We start from the raw sequence: 20161 nt of genomic DNA on the forward strand, positions 1-20161 counted from the left end.
TGCCTCGGCCTACCAAAGTGTTGGGATTACAGGTGTGAGCCATCATCACGCCCGGTCTTTGTGCTCTTCTCTTCCACCAAGCTGAGAGCATCTTCAAGATCAAGACCATGTCTTATTCATATTTGTATCAACTAGTCAGGTGAGCTCCCAGCAGTTGTTCCATAAATGTTTGTTGACTGAACGAACGAATGACACAGTCCCAGTCAGAGTGCTCCAGCTCAGAGAGGGGCCCCAGATAAAAATGGGGCAATGTGGAGGTCCTGAAGCGTCATACTCACAAAAGTATGTCTGAGAAGCACTGCTTCCACTCTGACCCCTCCCAAAAGCACTGAACACATAGAAGTATAACAGCTGATAGGAGTTCGAGACCAGCCTGGGCAACATGATGAAACCCTGTCTCTACCAAAAATGCAAAAATTAGCTGGGCATGGTGGCATATGCCTGTGGTCTCAGCTACTCAGGAGACTGAGGTGGGAAGATCACTTAAGCCCGGGAGGCGGAGGTTGCAGTGAGCCAAGATCTCACCACTGCAATCCAGACCGGGTGACAGAGTGAGACCCCATCTCAAAAAAAAAAAAAAAAAAAGAATTAAAAAGAAAAAGAAAAAAAGAATTAAGAACTATGACAGCTGAAAGTATGGTAGGGAGACAGGAAACAAGCCTCAGGGACTGGAAGGGGCACAAGACATGTGTGTGAATCCTGACTTGATCACTGACCCACTGTGCAACCCTGAACAAATCCTCAGCCCTGAGAGGGCTGCCTTGCAGGATTGCTGAGAAGACTAAATAAACACAGTACGTGGCAGTGCCAAGCTCTGCACAGATTAGGGGTCAGTGACCATCAACCATCAAGATGAGTTCTCCCCATGCTCCCTACTCCTCCCCTTGCTTCTTGCCTTCTACTTTTATTCTAGCTCTTTTTCACACGCAAGACTTAGCCCCAGACATGTGCTGCTACATAGAATGGGGGTCCACCCTTACCAGATCTTCAGAAAAGCTGGAAACCTAGATTTTTATGTAAAATTTCCTAAGTTTTAAATATCAGCAACTAATTAAAATTTTCTTTCTTTTTTTTTTTTTTGAGACGGAGTTTTGCTCTTGTTGCCCAGGCTGGAGTGCAATGGCACGATCTTGGCTCACTGCAACCTGTCTCCCAGGTTCAAGCAATTCTCCTCCCTTAGCCTCCTGAGTAGCTGGGATTACAGGTGCCCGCCACCATGTCCAGCTAATTTTTCTATTTTTAGTAGAGATAGGGTTTCACCATGTTGGCCAGGCTGGTCTCAAACTCCTGACCTCAGGTGATCCACCCACCTTGGCCTCCGAAAGTGCTGGGATTATAGGCGTGAGCCACCGCACCTGGCCTAATTAAAATTTTTCTAAAGAACTTGGAAGTCAAATAAAATGTATTTCCAGGCTGGCTGTGGCCCACTACCCCTCAGTTTGCAAACTTCTGTCTGAGATGTGTGCCCTAGTCTCCTGTGTGCCACATTCCTGACGACCAAGTCTGCCAGCTCTGCCCTCTTTCCAACCATGGCCATGCCACCAGGGGCCTCGGCTGGACCCCTTGCCCTGTCCAGAGACTAACCTCAACTGATTTCTTTAACAGATGGAAATATATAACCTGCAATTATTCAAGGGCTGAGCCGGGTCATATTGCTGCTTTTGTACAATTCGGGTGACGCAGGAGGCAGCTGTTCTAATGGAAAGAATGTGGTTGCTGAATCGAGAACTGTGGCCCAAGGCTTGGTCCCAAACTCTTCTATGGCTGCATGACCTTGATAATGAGTTAGCTTCACTGAGCTTTGGTTTCCTCATCTGCATGAGACAAGCAATACACTTCCACATCCAACAGCAGTGCCTGGCACACAGTGAGTGCACCACAATGGCCGCTTTTCTTTGCCCTTCCTGTTGGCCCCCTTCCTAGAGGATGGGCCAAAAGATGCCAAAAAAGAGGACATAAGTTGGCTAATTTGGCTCCTGTTTAGAAGTATGGTAAAATGATGGCTTCTGTCTCCTACCTACCATCCCCACTGAAACCCCCTCATCACAGGCCCCCTACCTCTTTGAAGCCTGTTAGACTACAGGATGGGCTTCCAGATAGATCCAGGAGTGCAGAATAGAGCTTCCATGCACAACAGGTCAGATCACAGGCCTGGGAGGCAGAACTCTAGCAGTTGGACAAAACACTCCACCTCTGTGTATCACTCTGTAGCCACTCTACTCTTCTGTGACCATCTCTGCCACAGGGCACGAGCCAGCCCTTAGTGTTCCAGTATTCAGTGCCCAGAAGAGGGTCGATGGTGAGCTAATAAGTATAGAGCCACTGTGGGCACCAGGCTTTTTTTTTTTTTTTTTTTTTTTTGTGAGCCAAAGATATTTTCTTCATTTCTTGCATTCGAAGTACTCTCTGATGACATCCATGGCCTGAGACTCCTTGCCATAGTCCTTAACTACTATACAACTGCAACCAACCACTTTACCAGGTTTCCCCCTCTGTCAGTTTGACAGAGGCCTACCCATTCCCCCAGTGTCTTGTTGTCATCATCCTTAATTAGGTTGATTTGGTGCTCAGCACAAAGGGCCTCCACCAACTTGACATACATAGTCTCATCACAGTTGGATGCAAGCACACAAAGATGGGCTTGGTGCTTGTCTAAGGCTTTGGCAGCTTTGCGAATTCCATGTGCTAGGCCGTCGTGGATGACGGCTGTCTTCAGTACCTCTTGTAAAGCAGCATTAATGTCCATTACACCTCCAGCAGCAATGCCTTCGTCGGCCATGGCAGTGGGTTACGGGTGAAGCTGAATCTTGAACGCACCCGAGCCTGAGCCTCCGTCTCTGCATGACTTGGCAGCAGGGAAAGAGCCACCAGGCTTTTAATTATCTTATCTTACAGACAGGATAGCTGTCCCACTCCCAACACAGGGAGGTCAGAATGTAGAGGAGGGCAGGGAAACCAGCTGGGGAAAAGCATGGAGAATGCAGTCCAAGGGAGGAGACTTCCCCAAAAAGCTAATCTGAGGGAAGGCAGGCCTCAACCACAGGAGTCTCATATTGTGTTGTTCCTGTTCCCCCTGATCCCCAGGGAGGGCCACATCAGAGGCCCCCTGAGTCCTGCGCCAGCCTGAGCACCCATGGGGGTGGAGTGAGAGGCAACAGGCTCTGAGAAGATAAAGGAAGGGGTGATTGATGACATGACCCAAGTCTAGCCTTTTCTCCAGGCCCCGTGCCACTCTCTGTCTCTTGCCTAGAGGATGAACATGCTGGTATATCCAGATGTGCCCCAAAAGTTGTGCAAGTTTAGAGCTTTCCTGGGTTGGCACATAGGTATTTCAACACCAGCTGGATGTGGGTTGTGCAGAAGGCAGAGCAGAACCAGTGAGGGGCAGGCGGGGAGAGGCATGGTCCAGCCCCATGCAGAGGAGGTTCTTCAGGCAAAGGAGGACTTTGAAAAGGCTGAATCAGGAGCACTTAATAACTGGGCTATAATTAAGCAGGACCCCTGATAATAACCTCAAATCAGCCCCTGGGGGCCTTGCTTTGTCTTTTCTACCAGGGCAGGCGCTAAGCCTGACAGGCATGGCACCTAGCAGAGGGCCTGCATACCACCAGTGTGCACCAAAATGGATGCAAATAACCTCACCAAGCAAGGCTGGCAGGGGATTTCTAGCATACCAGAGCAGAAGCTACCTTTTTACTACAGATGCAGCACGTGCCAGGCACCATGCCAAACACTTTACATACATTATTTCATGTAATCCTCTCAGAACACTGTGAAGATGGCCATTATTCCTATCTTGCTAATGTGAAAATGGGCATGGAGAAGGCCAGGAGCTTGCCCCAGGTTGTGCAGTTAGTAAGGGTGGCAAGCTACTTTACAAAGCCAGGCTCTGAGCATCCACAGTTAGAGCACCTTCCACTCGCCTCCGCAGAGCCAGAGAGATGCCGGCCCACAGGACAGAGCTGGAGACAAAGGTTCATGTCCAGCTGAGACCATGTCAAGGAGGGAAGCCAGTAACCGGGCTGAGGGCTCAACAAGCGATCAGCATCAGGGCTTCCCAGGGTAGCCTTGACCCTGGCTGCCTCCTCCAGGGCCAGAGGGCAAGCAGCTGATTTGTGCCAAATGCCCCATTCTCTCTGCTCAATGGGGTTTTGTTGACTGCCGTTTGTAGGCCTACAGATTTCTGTCCAATCTGCTTCAGAAATACTGCGTCCAGAGCTTTCCCGCCTGGCACTTCTGGGGCAGGAGGGAATTAATAACTCCCTTTAAGGCCGGACATGGTGGCTCGTGCCTGTAATCCCAGCACTTTGGGAGGCCAAGATGGGTGGATCACCTAAGGTCAGGAGTTCGAGACCAGCCTGGCCAACATGGTGAAATCCCATCTCTACAAAAATACAAAAATTATCTAGGCATGGTGGTGGGCACCTGTAGTCTCAGCTGCTTGAGAGGCTGAGGCAGGAGAATCATTTGAACTTGGGAGGTGGAGGCTGCAGTGAGCGGAGATGGTACCACTGTACTCCAGCCTGGGAGACAGAGCGAAACTCCATCTCAAAATAATAATAATAATAATCACTCCCTTTAAGTGTCCAAATAAGGTGGCCCAGAAGACTTTGGAGGGCCATGAGAGCAGGTGTGTTTTGTTTCTCCCCACATGGCCAGGCTGGGAGGCACTGGGCACCATTGCTTCTACTCAGCACCACTCCTGCTCCTGACCGAGGCTTTGCTCCTAGAGCTCTGCATGGTAGTTCCAACGCAAGAGAACCCAAATTCCGCACACTTCTTTGAAGTATTCCTTTCAGAGACTTCCAGCTGACTGTGGAGCCCCCAGTGGCTGTCCCTCCATCCTCCTCCCCCTACTGGCCACTGGGCAAGGCCACAAATCAGCCCCCTGCATCTTAAGCACCCCAGGAATGTGCTGTTCATCAACAATAATTAGGGTTCCCTATGAAGGACCCCAGATGCAGGGCAAGCTGGACGCTCCACTTCAAGGGATTTTGTTTTAAACCACAGACATAGCCCCACTGTCCCTAGGCATCTGGGTCCTTACGGGGCGTGGGTGGGAATTCAGTAGAGGAGTGAGTGGCAGGAGGAAAGGGGGGTGTGTAATCTCCAGTTCCATGACCATTTCTCCTAAGATGCGTGTGAGGGAGGGCACTAGGGCCCTGGGCCCAGCGTCCCATGGTCACCACGAGCCTGCCCAGGATGGGCACACTGCCAGGAACATCTAATGAGCCCCCTGGGATGAGGCAGGAAACCGCCTTAGGCCACACTCAAGGGTGAGCCTGTTCAGTTACCAGGGCATTCCCCTCCCAGACTCCCAGCCAGCCCTAGCACCTGCATGTAGGTAAGAGTAGGAGGTGGGTATGAGGGCCAAGAGGAAGCCCAGAGAGAGGGCACTCCGGGGTATAGTGGCAACTCAGTCGACTGTAGATACGTGCTCACAAGTTCAGGTAGCTAGGTGCCACTACACTATTCCAGGGCTTTGGTGGGACTGGAAAAATGGGCCACTCTGGGCAGACCTAGCCCCAAGAACATAGCAGAAGGGGTCTTTTGCTCCAGGATTCCCAGGTTGGAGAGCTGAGTGTGGACTGCCTTTCAGGTCCTCTCAACCCTCAGCTGGGCACTTTGGTACAATGCACAAAATGCAAGCCCGCCTACGGCAGCCCTGACAGGTGAATGCTGGTGTGTGACAGAAGCCTGGGAACAGTCACAGGCTTGTAGAAGTGGGCCAGGTCCTGCAGCTGGGTTGGTAATAATAACCAAGTATTCTAGCTGCTCCTCGGGAAGCAGGTCCCCTCGATTCCCCTCACTGCTCTCCAGTTTTGCCTTCTAGCTACCCTGTGATTGTCCCATCCAGTTCCAGAGTTGGACCTGAAACCTGCTGTCTTTTGACATGGTCCCATGAGCTAGCCCAGCTTTCCCAAGGCCATAAGTGGAGTCCATTGGAGCATCTGCCCCCAACTCACTTTGCCTTCTCCCAAAAATGAGAGGGTCTGAGGGCAAAGGGAGTTGTGGCCACAACAGAAGTAGCAAGGCAGCAGGCCTGGGGCTGGTTACACCTGTTCATCCTGACTTCACAAGCTGAAGCACCCAAGGGGCTACAGTCAAACTAACACCCCAACCCTGTCCTAACCCCAGGCAGAATCACCGCAGATCTGGGCGGGATGTACAGGAGTAAACTCTGAGCTGAATAACACTCATTCAGCGGTTCCTGTACCAGGCCCTGTCCTAACGACTTTTCAGACATGAGCTGATTCAATCCTCACTACCTTGAGGTAGGTTCTGTTATTATACCTGTTTTACAGATGAAGAAATCAAGACCCAGAAACTTTAAGTAGCCTGCTCGAGGTCACACGGTTACTAAGTGGCTGAGATAGCATTTGAACCCAGCTCATTTGCAATATTTCAGACAGGGGTTCAGATAGGGTTACTTGAAGCCGCTAGGGCCCTGCCTTAATTTAAGTGCTGATTCTACTATTTCCCTTTGTAAATAGGATGCTTTTAGAGGTGGGGATGCTGTGAGGAGATGGAAGTCTGGTACAGTTTCAGTCTGTAACCTCTAATTTATACATGCTTTATTCCAATTCATACAATATGACAATCAACAAGTTAAAGGGCTTGCGGATACGACATCTGTTGGGCACTTATAAACTTCGTACCCGAGTAACACCTTGCAAGGCACCTATGACTCTGCCTATTTTGCAGATGAGAAAAGTGGGACACTGGGAGCAGAAGGCACTTACTTGCCCAGTGGAAGAAATGGGCTTGGGATCCAGGACCCTCTACATCTAAAGCCCAAGTGCCCCAAGAAGAGCTGGAGAAGCAACCGGATGGAAGGGAAAAGGAGAGGGAAGGGCGGAGGGCTGAAACAGGAGGTGGCCACAGAAGCAGATGTGAGGACCAGGAAAGGAACCCAGCCAACCAGGATGCTACTCCCAGGTCACTCTGAGGAGGGGTCGCGCCCAGGACTTGGGAATGTGAGCGCCCAGAGCTGCCCCCATCCGCAATCTGGTCGCTCCCAGGGCCTGGAGGTCTCTCCATGCTGGGGCTTGGGGCTGCAAGGCAAGCCAGGGATGGAGGGGCGGAGAGGGAGGATCGGGCGCCCGCCCGCCCCACCACAGCTCCCGGCCCTGCTGCGACTTGCTGGGAATACCAGAACCCCAGTGTTTATAGGACTGCAAGCAGTGGCCTCCCTCTACCCCGAGCCGCCCTCGGGGGCGGCACCGCGGTCGGCTCTGGTCAGCATCAAAGACAAGGAGATGGGCAGGCGGACCCCGCCGAAAGTGCATCCTCCTAAGGGAACTAGAGGGGACGACAGAGCAGGCTAGACCCCATCCCTGCCCAGAAAGAAAACTGAAGAAAGGGGCCCGCGGCCTCACAGCTCCCCTCTCCTCTCCCTCCCTCCGCGCAGCGCTTTGAAAAAAGAAGGGGTCCTAATGGATCCCGTGCCTCCGACACGTCCCCTCCTTGGTCCTTTGTCACGGCCACCTCCGCACGAGGCACGTCCCCGGCAGCCTTCCTTCCCCTGGCCCGCGCCCCCGGGTCCCCGGCACTCACCCAGCGGCAGGCTGATCCGGGGGCTCAGCGCGCAGGTCGGAGGCGGCGGCTGCAGCAGGAGCAGCAGCAGCAGGAGCAACAGCGGTGGCCGAGGCGGCAGCGCTCCCCACGGGGCGGCGAGCCAGCTCCTCCGGCCCATCGCTGCGCGCAGCACTCGGAGAGCAGGAGCGACGGTGTCCCGCGGCTCGGCTGGACTCACGGGCAGCAGCTCCGCCCCGCGGTCCGCCCCCGAGTCGCCCTGGGGGCCCCCGCCTTCGGACCTGGGGGGCGGGAGGTGGGAAATAGGGTCACGTGGGCCCTGGCGAACGCAGTCCCCCTCCGCGGGGTACCGCAGTGCTCCCGCCAGCGCCAGCCCCGCAGCCTGGGCTTGGGCAGAGCTCACCCGCAAGCGGCGGAGGGCGGGGCCGAAGGAGGAAGTCGGCCGTGAGCCCTGCCGGCCCGCCCCTTCCCCCTTCCTCTTTCCCGGGCGCTGGCAGGGCAAGGGGCGGCAGCTCGGAGCGCGGCCTCAGGGGGCCAAGCCCGGGATCAGTAACCCTGGCGGCCGCCGGAGCGCTGGGACGCGGACGAAAGCCGACCCCCAGCTCCCCTCCCCCACTGCTCAGACCCTCCCACCGCCGCCCAGGCCCAGGCCCCTTCCGGCTCCTCTGGGACCCTCTGCTAGTGGCGTTGGTTTGGGGACACGCTGCGTCCCCACTATGCGCCTAGGGAGTTGGGGGGCGGCTGGTGATTAGGCCTTGGTCTCCTCCCTTTAGGCGTCCCCTTCCCTCTTGCTCCTGGCGACCCCCTTGTTCCTGCGACCAAATGAACTCGGCCGAGCTTGTGCTGACACCGGGGCTAGCAGCTCGAGAGTCCAATTTTCGCACAGGTCAATCCACTGCAAGTCATGGCTGGGCATTCACTACAAGCTCAGCACTTAGTCTAGGCACCCTGCGGGCTTGTTCTCTTAGTATTCTGTCCACGCGAAGCCCTCGGGTGGGGGAAGGGCAAGATTAGCCTAAGTGGGATAATAGGATTTAATGTACTGCTGAGGAGGTAAGACCTTCAAAACCTGCACGTGACCCGGCAGTGGAAGGGAATCCCTAAGACTGGAGTGGAAGCCCAGAGGCACCCACCCCCAATCCTCCCGGCTCCTAACATCTCCATGGGTGGAGCTCAGCTCTGCTGAGACCAGGGGTTTCCAACTGCAGCCTGGACCATTAGCAGATTCTGAAATCAATTTAGTGGATCCCAAGAGCCTTAAGAAACAAAGAAAACATAGAAACTATCTAAGCAATAATCTCAAAGGATAAATAATTTTGGGAAAGCTACAACTTTTCCCAAGTGTGCACAGTATTACAGAAAAATGTAGTAGTTCCTCCTGTAGTTAAGAGTCCAAAAGAGTGAAAGCCTCTGCTAGTTATTTCCATGGCAGTAGAGACCATCTCTCCATGAATTTGCTGCAATTCCAGGAAAGCTCCTCTTCACCCCCCAGCCAAAATCAGCCTCCTCAGAGCATCTCTTTTCCTCTCCTCCCGACTTTCAGGGTCTGCCACATCTGCTCCCACAACAGGGATGCTGTCAAGAGGGTGGGCACAGCACCCACATGGTCCCAGGTCTCCTTTCTTACAGCTAAGCTTCCTCATGCTCCATGATTTCTGTACCTCCATCACCCTTCTGTGGACATGGTGCAGGCTAGCAGCATCCCTTTTAAAGGGGCTCCCAGCACGGGACACAGAATTCCACATGGGATATGGACAGCACCAAGCACCCACAGTGCTACTATTGCCCAGGTTTGGATGCTTTACTCTAAATGGGTTCAATCCACCTACAGCCAGTGACACTCAAACTCCTATCTGCCGCCTAGTCCAGCCCTGCTCAGCCCTTAACTCCAAATGGCCTCAACTTTTTTTTTTTTTTTTTTTTTTTTGAGACAGAGTCTTGCTCTGTCGCCCAGGCTGGAGTGCAGTGATGCAATCTCCACTCACTGCAACCTCTGCCTCCTGGGTTCAAGCGATTCTCCTGCCTTAGCCTCCCGATTAGCTGAGACTACAGGTTTATGCCACCACGCCCCGCTAATTTTTTGTATTTTTAGTAAAGACAGGGTTTCACAATGTTGGCCAGGCTGGTCTTGAACTCCTGACCTCGGGATCCGCCTGCCTTGGACTCCCAAAGTACTGGGATTTCAGGCATGAGCCACCACACCTGACCCGGCCTCAACATTTCTACTTGGCTGTCTGAAAAGCATCTCAAGCCCAGCATGTCCCAAACTAAGCTCCTGATCTCTCCCCCTTCTCAAAAATATGCTCCACCTACAGCCTTCCCCATCTCATTTAATGGCAATTCCATCTTTAAGTTGCTCAGGCCAAAACCCTCAGCCCCTCTCATTATCTCACTCCTCACATCCAATCCATTAGAAAATCTATAATCTGACCACTTCCCAGCTCCCGAGGGCCCAGGCACCACCCTCTTTCTCCTGGTTACTGCAAGGGCCTCCTAACTGTTCTCCCCATTTCCTCCTTGGTTCCCCTACAATCTATTCTCAACACAGCAGCTGGAGTGAGTCTGTTTTTTTTTGTTGTTGTTTTTGTTTTGTTTTGTTTTGTTTTTTGAGACGGAGTCTCGCTCTGTCGCCCAGGCTGGAGTGCAGTGGCGCAATCTCGGCTCACTGCAAGCTCCGCCTCCCGGGTTCACGCCATTCTCCTGCCTCAGCCTCTCCGAGTAGCTGGGACTACAGGCGCCCGCCAACACGCCCGGCTAATTTTTTTGTATTTTTAATAGAGACGGGGTTTCACCGTGGTCTCGATCTCCTGACCTCGTGATCCGCCCGCCTCGGCCTCCCAAAGTGCTGGGATTACAAGCGTGAGCCACCGCGCCCGGCCTGGAGTGAGTCTTTAAAACACAAGCCAGGACAGGCGTGGTGGCTCACGCCTGTAATCCCAGCACTTTGGTGGGCCGAGGCGGGCAGATCACTTGAGGTCAGGAGTTCAAGACCAGCCTGGCCAACATGGTGAAACCCCATCTCTACTAAGAACACAAAAATTAGGCCGGGCGCGGTGGCTCACGCTTGTAATCCCAGCACTTTGGGAGGCCGAGGCGGGCGGATCACGAGGTCAGGAGATGGAGACCACGGTGAAACCCCGTCTCTACTAAAAATACAAAAAATTAGCCGGGCGTGGTGGCGGGCGCCTGTAGTCCCAGCTACTCGGAGAGGCTGAGGCAGGAGAATGGCGTGAACCCGGGAGGCGGAGCTTGCAGTGAGCCGAGATCGCGACACTACACTCCAGCCTGGGTGACAGAGCGAGACTCCGTCTCAAAAAAAAAAAAAAAAAAAAAAAGAACACAAAAATTAGCTGGGCATGGTGGTGTGTGCCTGTAATCCCAGCTACTCGGGAGGCTGAGGCAGGAGAATTGCTTGAACTGGGACCTGGGAGGCGGAGGTTGCAGTGAGCTAAGATTGTGCTACTGCACTCCAGCCTGGGCTACAGAGTGAGACTCCATCTCAAACAAAACAAAACAAAATAAAACACAAGCCAGGTCAGGGCTTTCCTCTGCTCAAAACCCTCCAAGGGTTCCCCCATATCATTCAGAATGATCTTACTTGCAATGGTTTGCAAAGCCCTCCATGTCATCCTCACCACCAGTACCACTGCATCCTCTACTACTTTTCCCCTCACTCATCCACACCAGGTACATGTATAGTAGCCTGAACCAGCAGGGCCTTTGACCTGGCTGCTCCCTCACCTGGCACACTCTCCCGCTAGATAACCACAGGACTGAGTCCCTTGCTTCCTTTTGCTCATTTATCACCTTGAAGAATCTGAACTTCCTCCTAATATGCCCCTTATCTCCTTAAAAATACCTTGAGATATTTTTTCAGAGCACTCATCACTGAATAACATACGATATATTAGTTTAGTTATGGTTTTTCTTTATTGTCTGACATCCCATCTCCCCCAGAATGCTGACTGAGAGGGCAGAGATTTTTGCTTATTTGGTTTGTTAAGTAATGTATCTCAAGCCTCCAGAATAGTGCTTGGCACATGATAAGCAGGACTTCAATAAGTACTGGCTGAATGAATGAATGAATGCAACTTGAGTCACAGAATACTGCTGACTCATGTCAGCTGACAACCAGAACTATTTTTTTATATCAACTTTGGTCCAATAAAGAGTTTTACCAACCGGGCACGGTGGCTCACGCCTGTAATCCCAGCACTTTGGGAGGCCGAGGCCGGCGGATCATGAGGTCAGGAGATCGAGACCACGGTGAAACCCCATCTTTACTAAAAATACAAAAAAAAAATTAGCTGGGCACAGTGGCGGGTGCCTATAGTCCCAGCTACTTAGGAGGCTGAGGCAGGAGAATGGCAGGAACCCAGGAGGCGGAGCTTGCAGTGAGCTGAGATCGTGCTACTGCACTCCAGCCTGGGCCACAGAGCGAGACTCTATCTCAAAAAAAAATTAATTAATTAATAATAAAATAAATAAATCTAGTGGTTCTGGCTCAGATGTCATCCCACCGAAGTCATGTTGAAAACTGATTCTATTATCATACATTTGGCTTCCCCTCCCAGTTTGGAGTCATCTGTCAACATGATAACCATTCCTTATGCCTTTATTCAAGCTATTGATAAAAATATTGGGTGAGCAGGGCCGGGCATGGTGGCTAACGCCTGTAATCCCAGCATTTTGGGAGGCCGAGGTGGGCAGATCATTAGGTCAGGAGATTGAGACCATCCTGGCTAACACAGTAAAACCCCGTCTCTACTAAAAATACAAAAAATTAGCCCGGCGTGGTGGTGGGCGCCTGTAGTCCCAGTTACTCGGGAGGCTGAGGCAGGAGAATGGTGTGAACCCACAAGGCGGAGCTTGCTGTATGCCAAGATCGCACCACTGCACTCCAGCCTGAGCAACAGAGCAAGACTCTGTCTAAAAAAAAAAAAAGAAAAAAAAAATTGGGTGAGCAGATCTAGCACCTAAATCTTGGTTTACTTTTTTCTTTTTTATTGAGAGAGGGTCTCACTCTGTCACCCAGGCTGGAGTACAGTGGCAAGATCTCAGCTCACTGCAACCTCCATCTCTCAGGCTCAAGCAATCCTTCCACCTGAGCCTCCTGAGTAGCTGGGACTACAGGCGTCCACTACCATACCCGGATAATTTTTGTAATTTTTTTGTAGAGAAAGGGGTTTCACCATGTTGCCCAGGCTGGTCTCAAACTCCTGGACTCAAGCAATCTGCCCACCTCGGCCTCCCAAAGTGCTGGGATTACAGGCATGAGCCACTGTACCTGGCCAATCTTGGTTTCCTAATCCTACTCTCTAATAAGAGAACCAAGATTCTTTGGGTGAATGTAAGGGAAAGTACGACATAAACATGAGACATTTTGTTGGGCCAGAAAGCGGTGATCAGAAACTAATGAGGTCACGTCAAAAGGACATTGGGACCAGCTTGATGACCAATCTGAGCATTAAAACATAATGAAGTTATGGATTAATACATTAAATTTAAAAACAATCCATTAGTCCACAGTGAAACCCAGAGAGAGAGAAAAAATAAGGGGTGAAAAGGAAGCTTTTCTTTACCAAAAAATGCTGGTTAATAATGTAGAAGAGGCTGGGCGTGGTGGCTCACACCTGTAATCCCAGCACTTTGGGAGGCTGAGGTGGGCGGATCACTAGGTCAGGAGATCGAGACCATCCTGGCTAACATGGTGAAACCCTGTCTCTATCAAAAATACAAAAAAATTAGCCGGGCGTGGTGGCACACACCTGTAGTCCCAGCTACTCAGGAGGCTGAGGCAGGAAAATCTCCTGAACTCAAGAGGCGGAGGTTGCAGTGAGCCGAGATCACGCCACTGCACTCCAGCCTGACCGACAGCGAGACTCTGTCTCAAAAAATTTAAAAAAAAAGTAGAAGAAATGGTGATAGAATTAGAAAATCTAGATTCAAGTAAGAATCATCAGTGGATGGGAAACCATTGGGTGGAAGATTGTTAGGAAACTATATGTTAACAAAGTCTGTCCCACAGATGACTTACTAATTACCAAAGAGAACATTTATCTCTAAGGGAGAGATCTTGTGGCCACAATCTTAACCAAGTAGACAACAGTAGCATCACAGTAATGGGACTGTTTGACGTAAATTTCCTCCTGATATGATGCAATAAGAAGTACAAAACAGGCTGGGCCCAGCGGCTCACGCCTGGAATCCTAGCATTTTGGGACGCCAAGGTGGGCAGACTGTCTGAGCTCAGGGGTTCGGGACGAACCTGGGCAACACGGCAAAACTCCATCTCTACAAAAATTACAAAAATTAGCCAGGTATGGTGGCGCATGCCTGTAGTCCCAGCTACTTCGGGGGGTGCGGCAGGAGGACTGCTTGAACCTGGGAGGTCGAGGGTGCAGTGAGCTGAGATCACGCCACTGCTCTCCAGCCTGGATGATAAAGTGAGACCCTGTCTCAAAAAAAGAAAAAAAAAACAAGTACAAAACATCATCAGTTTTTGCAGCATTCTTGTCAAAGGTGTGTTGTAACCCAGATCTAATAATGAAGACACAATCAGACACATCCAGCACGAGTAGTATTCTACAAGACAACTAGCCTGGACTCTTCAGAAAGGGCAATCTAGTGAGAGGCAAAACAGACAGGGGTGGGGCTGTTTTAGGTTAAGGGACTAAAAAGACATAATAATCGAATGCAGTGAGGCGAGGTGGCTGACACCTGTAATCCCAGCACTTCGGGAGGCCAAGGCAGGTGGATCACTTGAACCCAGAAGTTCAAGACCATCCTGGGCAACATGGTGAAACTGGTCTCTACAAAAAATACAAAATTACTCAGGCATGGTGATGCGCACCTGTAGTCCCAGCTACTTGAAAGGCTGAGGTGGGAGGATCACCTAAGCCCAGGAGGTCAAAGCTGCAGGGAGCCATGATGGTGCTGCTGCACTCCAGCCTAAGTGACTGAATGAGACCCTGTCTAAAAAAACAAACAAACAAAATCAATAGCAACGTGTGAACCTTGATTGAAGACTGAATGTTGGAAAAAAAAAAAAAGCCATGGAGCAATTGGGGAAATTTTAATATGGACAGTGTATTAGATGATATTATGGCATTCTTCATTTTTTTAGGTATGATAATGGCATTTCTCAGATGTGATTAAGTCCTGGTCTTTCGGAGACACCTGCTGAAGCTTTACAGGTGAAATGTCATGATGTCTACAACTTACTTTCAAATGATTCAGCAAAAACAAATGTGCATATATATGTATGTGCATGTACTAAAGAGAAAGAACATGAATGTGACTGGCAAAAACTGGTCAATATAGGTGAAGAGTTATTAGGTGTTTTTGTGCTAATCTTTCCATTTAAAAATTTGAGTGATTAAAAGAAAAATGGGTGACAGCCAGGCACAGTGGCTCATGTCTATAATCCCAGCACTTTGGGAGCCTGAAAATAAGTAAATAAATAAATGGGTGAGACAGAGTCACAAACAGAGCCCAATGGCACACCACTAGAGACCTCCATCAAGGTTAAAACAGATCAATATCTTTTTTTTTTTTTTTTTTTTTGAGATGGTGTTTCACTTTTGTTGCCCAGGCTGGAGTGCAATGGCATGATATCAGCTCACTGCAACCTCTGCCTCGTGGGTTCAAGCGATTCTCCTGCCTCAGCCTCCCGAGTAGCTGGGATTACAAGCATGCGCCACCACGCCCGGCTAATTTTGTATTTTTAGTAGAGACGAGGTTTCACCATGTTGGTCACGGCTGGTCTTGAACTTTTGACCTCAGATGATCCACCTGCCTTGGCCTCCCAAAGTGCTGGGATTACAGGTGTGAGCCACCACACCTGGCCTGATCAATATCTTTTATAGGCTGAACAACTAGCTATGTGTCCTCCTAACTGCACTGTTCAGCCCACATTTCTCCATATTATCCATAAGACTATTATGGGCTGAAAGCAGTGGCTCATGCCTGTAATCCCAGCACTTTAGGAGGCTGAGGCGGGCGGATCACCTGAGGTCAGGAGTTTGAGACCAGCCTGGCCATCATGGTGAAACTCTGTCTCTACTGAAAATACGAAAATTAGCCAGGCATGGTGGTGTGCACCTATAATCCCAGCTACTCGGGAGGCTGAGGCAGGAAAATCGCTTGAATCCGGGAGACGGAGGTTGTAGTGAGCCAAGATCGCGCCACTGTGCTCCAGCCTGGGCACAAGAGCGAAACTCCTTCCCCCCAACCAACCCCCCCCCAAAAAAAAGAATATTATGAAAAAGATTGCAAGAAATCTTGTCAAAGTCAAGGTACTAGCTACATTTCCTTCTTCTACCTTCTGCCTACTGCACTTACCTAGAACAGTACCTGATGTTGGCCACATGCCCAATCACTATTTGTTGAGTGCCTGAATCTCCACATCAAGCAGATCCTAAAATGGCAGTGGGGCTGCTTTGCCCTGGTGTCTTGGCAACACATGAGTTGTGTGACTGCTGTGCTTATCTCAGAGGAGAGGAGACAGGGGCTGATGCGCCCTCACTAAATGGATAATTATATCCTGCTCAAATGCTTCCAATATGTCTTATGTCAACTGGGCAGCAAGCCCTTTGAGGGCAGTGACAGGACTTCCCACTTCCAAACCCCCACTGCCTTGCATGGCACTCTAGTAGGAACTCCACAGGGCTGACGAAATGAGGGTCCCAGCTGTCAGGCTGGAGAAGAGCCCTCGAATCCACGCCCCCAGCACGGCAGCCTTGGTCTTCGCGGGCTTCCCTTTCTTCCATTAGTGTGCTGATGTGTTCTCCCCAGACTAGAAACCACAGGACACTGAGAGAAAAATCTCCTGTGAGCAGACTTCCTGCGAGCGGGACCGGTTCCCAAGCCAACGATGTGTCTCCTGTTCCCCTTTGCCACTCTTGGATGTTGGCGAGTCCTTCTCAGCCAGAATGCCAGTGTTTATAAAGAGCTCAGGAGGCAGCTTGGAAAGGGAGTACCAAAATAAGAGACGAAGAGAAAAGCACTGCTTCCTCTGTGCCTTGGCCAGCAAAATGAAGTCATCATCAAGGCTGACCCCTTCTCCATCCATACTCACACGCTCTGGCACCTCCTCCCCATGGACCTTCCTCATTTTTCTCTCTCATACACACACACATACATACATAAGGACGGAAGCACAAGAATGAGAGATAAACTGTGCATAGGAATCCATTATAAAGAGGCCCAAATGAGGCCAGGCACAGTGGCTCACGCCTGTAACCCCAGCACTTTGGGAGGCCGAGGCGGGAGGATCACAAGGTCAGGTGTTAGAGACCAGCCTGGCCAACGTGGCAAAACCTTGTCTCTACTAAAAGTACAAAAATTAGCCGGGCGTGGTGGCGTGAGGCTGTAATCCCTGCTACTCGGGAGGTTGAGGCAGGAGAATTGCTTGAACCCAGGAGGCGGAGGCTGCAGTAAGCCGAGATCGTGCCACTGCACTCCAGCCTGGGTGACAAGAGCAAGACTCCGTCTCAAAAAAAAAAAAAAGAAGGAAAGAAAAGCTACAAGGGAAAGAAAATAAAGGGAAGCATGGCTAAAAGTATAAAGCAAATGAACACATATCCCTGCTGCTTCTCTACCCTGCCTAGTACAAAGGGAACAGACGCAGGGCAAGTGCCAGCAGTGTCCAGGCTACATCTGGCCTCCCAAGTGATCAATACCCATTAATCATCCATGGGTACAGCCTCTGCCCAGCTGCATGCAGGCCATGTCCTTGGGCACAGATGGCTCCTGCCAGGCGGCTCCTGGCCAGGTATGCCTGCTCTAATTCCCACCCAGGGGAACCTGGCTCTGGAGCTCCCACAGTTCTACTCTGGGAGTTGTTGCTTTGTTTGCTGGCTGTGGGGGAGGGGCCTCCTGCCAAGCCCAGTGGAGCTTGAACCCAAAGGTCCCACCCGCCCCCTCCTGGGGTAGCACTCAAGCTCCTCCCCATTCTCGGGTGCTGACTGGCAGGCTGCCAGGCAAGGCCTCGCAGACATACACTGGCTGCAGCCCAGCTCTCCAGGCCTTGGCCCCCCACCACCATCCCCTTGTAGCCCTGAGCTCTTATGCCAACCTGCAGCTGCAGCTCTCCACCCTGCCCTGGCTGGGCACGCTGCTGGTGTCTTCTCCCCAGGGGCTGGGCAGCAGCTCAGCTGCAGCATCAATACATGTTGAAGAGGAAGCGACACCAGCTGGCACACCCTGTGTATTCTTTCAAATTAGCCAATGGCTGCCAAGTCCTCAGGGCTGGGAGCTTCCTTGGGGCAGCGCCTTCTGCAGCAGAGGGCATCCACCCCGGGTCAGCACTTATACAGCCTTCAAAACTCACCGGCAGCTTTTACCCAGGGTCTGGCAACAAATGTAAATAAATGGCTTCATCTCCGTTCCCCAAACCATTTTCCCCACTACCGGCCTCTTGTTTTTCTTGCTCCTGGAAGTGGTAGAATCCAGTGGTTAGGCACACAGGTACTTTTGTCAGAAGAATTCAGTACTTTCTGTATTTTGTGGACTTTTAGCAAGCCACACAATCACTCTGAACCTCAGCTTCTTCATCTAGGACGGAGTGCTATGAACAGCACTTCATGGGTGGCTGGAGAAAGTACATATAAAGCCACGGGCAGCACTGGCATGTAGTGAATGCTCCGTGAACAAGGCCATGCCTGCTGTGTTACTGGTTCACCTCCCCATCTGAAAGTTGCCCAATGGAGTCAACAACTCTGAAGTATCTTAGATGCCCATCTCTGAGGACCCCCTTCTGGGTACTCTCTCAAGTTCAGCCACCTCCTGCAAAGCTGGTGCTGAGGCTGCAACTCTCATGGGGAGAAAGAACCGGCCCGCCCAGCCCAAGTCCCAGGTGCGTCCGCTGTGGTGAGGAGCCCGACACCCAGCACCACCCCCACTGGGGCCTGTTGGGGCCTGAGCTGGCCACTCCCTGGGAGGGGATCCCCCCGCCCCACAGGGCTGTGGGGCAATCAGCAGGGCTCAACATGTCCCTGCCCTGACAGGGTAGAACATGAAGTTGCCACTGTCACTCCTCTGCTCCCCCAGTACAAGTTCAGGAGGCTCTGTCTGCCTCTGCCTTTGCATCCACTCGCCTGTCCAGGGAAGACCAGATGGGCAACATAGAAAGACCTGGTCTCTACAAAAAATAAATTAAAAATTAGCCAGGTGTGGTGGTGTGCTCCTGTGGTCCCAGCTACTTGGAAGGCTGAGGTGCAAGGATCACTTGAACCTGAGAGGCAGAGGCTGCAATGAGTCACGATGGCACCTCCAGCTTGGGTGACAGAGCAAGACAGTGACACACACACACACACACACACACACACACAGCAAGACACACACACACAGACAGACACACACCCTGGTTCCAAAGATCCCATGAAGTGAGGAATCTACCTCCCCATTTGCCATCGAGTTGTTCCCTCTAAAATCCCAGTCTGAGCCCCAGACCCCTGTGAGGGGAAAGAAGAACAGGCCAGGGCCCTGCCTCTACCTCAGGAAACCAACCTTCCTTCCCAAAGGCCCAAGGCTCTCCCCTCTGCCTCTTCCTTCCCAGGGAGGAGGAGCTCTCTGACCGTGGAGGTCCCCATCACCTCAGGTCACCTGGTGGCTGCCACCCTTACTCCCAGACAGAGCCTTGCTCTTGGTTCTGATGCTGATCCCAGAGAGTGGGCAGGAACAGGTATGCCTAAGAGGGTGGCGGGGATGCACAAACGGGTTGCCACGGATTTCCTAAGGCTCTGTAGGCTGTACTCTCACCCTGCTTTGCCAGGGTGGAGGTTCTGAGGAATGCACCACCTGTGGCAGAGTGCCCACTTGCCACCCTAAAGCAGTGGTATTAGGAGACAACACTCACAGAAAGCTGATGTGAGGGTGGCACCAAAGATCCATGCCTGGATAGGAATCTCACACAGCAGCCACCCTGCAGCACCATTTACGCACTGTGAATGAGGGTCCGGCTGGTGGGCACCACACCAGGGACTCTGGAGCCCACAAGGTTCTGAGTGAGCCTAGCTTGGCCCTAGCAGGAGAGTGGGCTCTAAGAGGACCCACCCACGGGGCCAGGTGGGCTTATCTCTAGCCATCTCATCTTCTGGTTTCCACAAACCCCTTGAAAGACAGCTGACCCTGCTTGCTCCTCCCAGCCACCTCTTCTATAAATGCTGCCTGAGTTCTTTCACTATAGCCTGTGAGCAGTGCAGCAGAGCAGCGAGCCCCGTCACCACACGGGTGGGCTACAGGGAGCTGTGAACCCCAAGAATGAGATGCCATTTCAGGAGAGAGGGAATCAGAGCTTTCATTTAATTTCAAAAGCTCCTTGCTACCAGCCCCCACTCCCCCCCGAGAAAAGTGAAGAACCATTTCTCTAAGGTGTGTTAGCCTGCAGACACAGGGAACTTTCAAAATTAGCCTTTATCAGAAAAAAGAAATTATACCTCAGTTTGGAATAGTTATATAACCTTGACATGAAATAATTGGCAAATTCTTTCCACCCACATCAAAGTTGACATTTATATAGCTAATTAATATTTACTGTGCACCTACTATAAGTGAGGACTGTGCCAAATTTTTACATTCAATCATTTAGTTAATTCTGACTACAGGGTGAGATATGAGTTAT

General features: G+C 51.4%; 1 protein-coding gene and 1 pseudogene across 1 annotated transcript in view; both read right to left on the reverse strand.

Annotated features, from left to right (window-relative positions):
- The window catches only part of SEMA4B (semaphorin 4B), a 31752-nt gene extending 23805 nt beyond the window's left edge, over positions 1 to 7947 (reverse strand). The window contains exon 1 of the mRNA XM_032174271.2: positions 7558 to 7947. Within this exon, the coding sequence (XP_032030162.2) occupies positions 7558 to 7696 (139 nt within the window). The 5' untranslated portion in view covers positions 7697 to 7947. The remainder of the gene's footprint in view (positions 1 to 7557) is intronic.
- LOC116481711 (small ribosomal subunit protein eS12-like) lies at positions 2308 to 4358 on the reverse strand (annotated as a pseudogene).
- Positions 7948 to 20161: the final 12214 nt, after the last annotated feature.

The sequence above is a fragment of the Hylobates moloch genome, unplaced genomic scaffold (assembly GCF_009828535.3).
Source record: "Hylobates moloch isolate HMO894 unplaced genomic scaffold, HMol_V3 SCAFFOLD_14, whole genome shotgun sequence".
In the NCBI taxonomy this organism is placed as follows: domain Eukaryota; kingdom Metazoa; phylum Chordata; class Mammalia; order Primates; family Hylobatidae; genus Hylobates; species Hylobates moloch.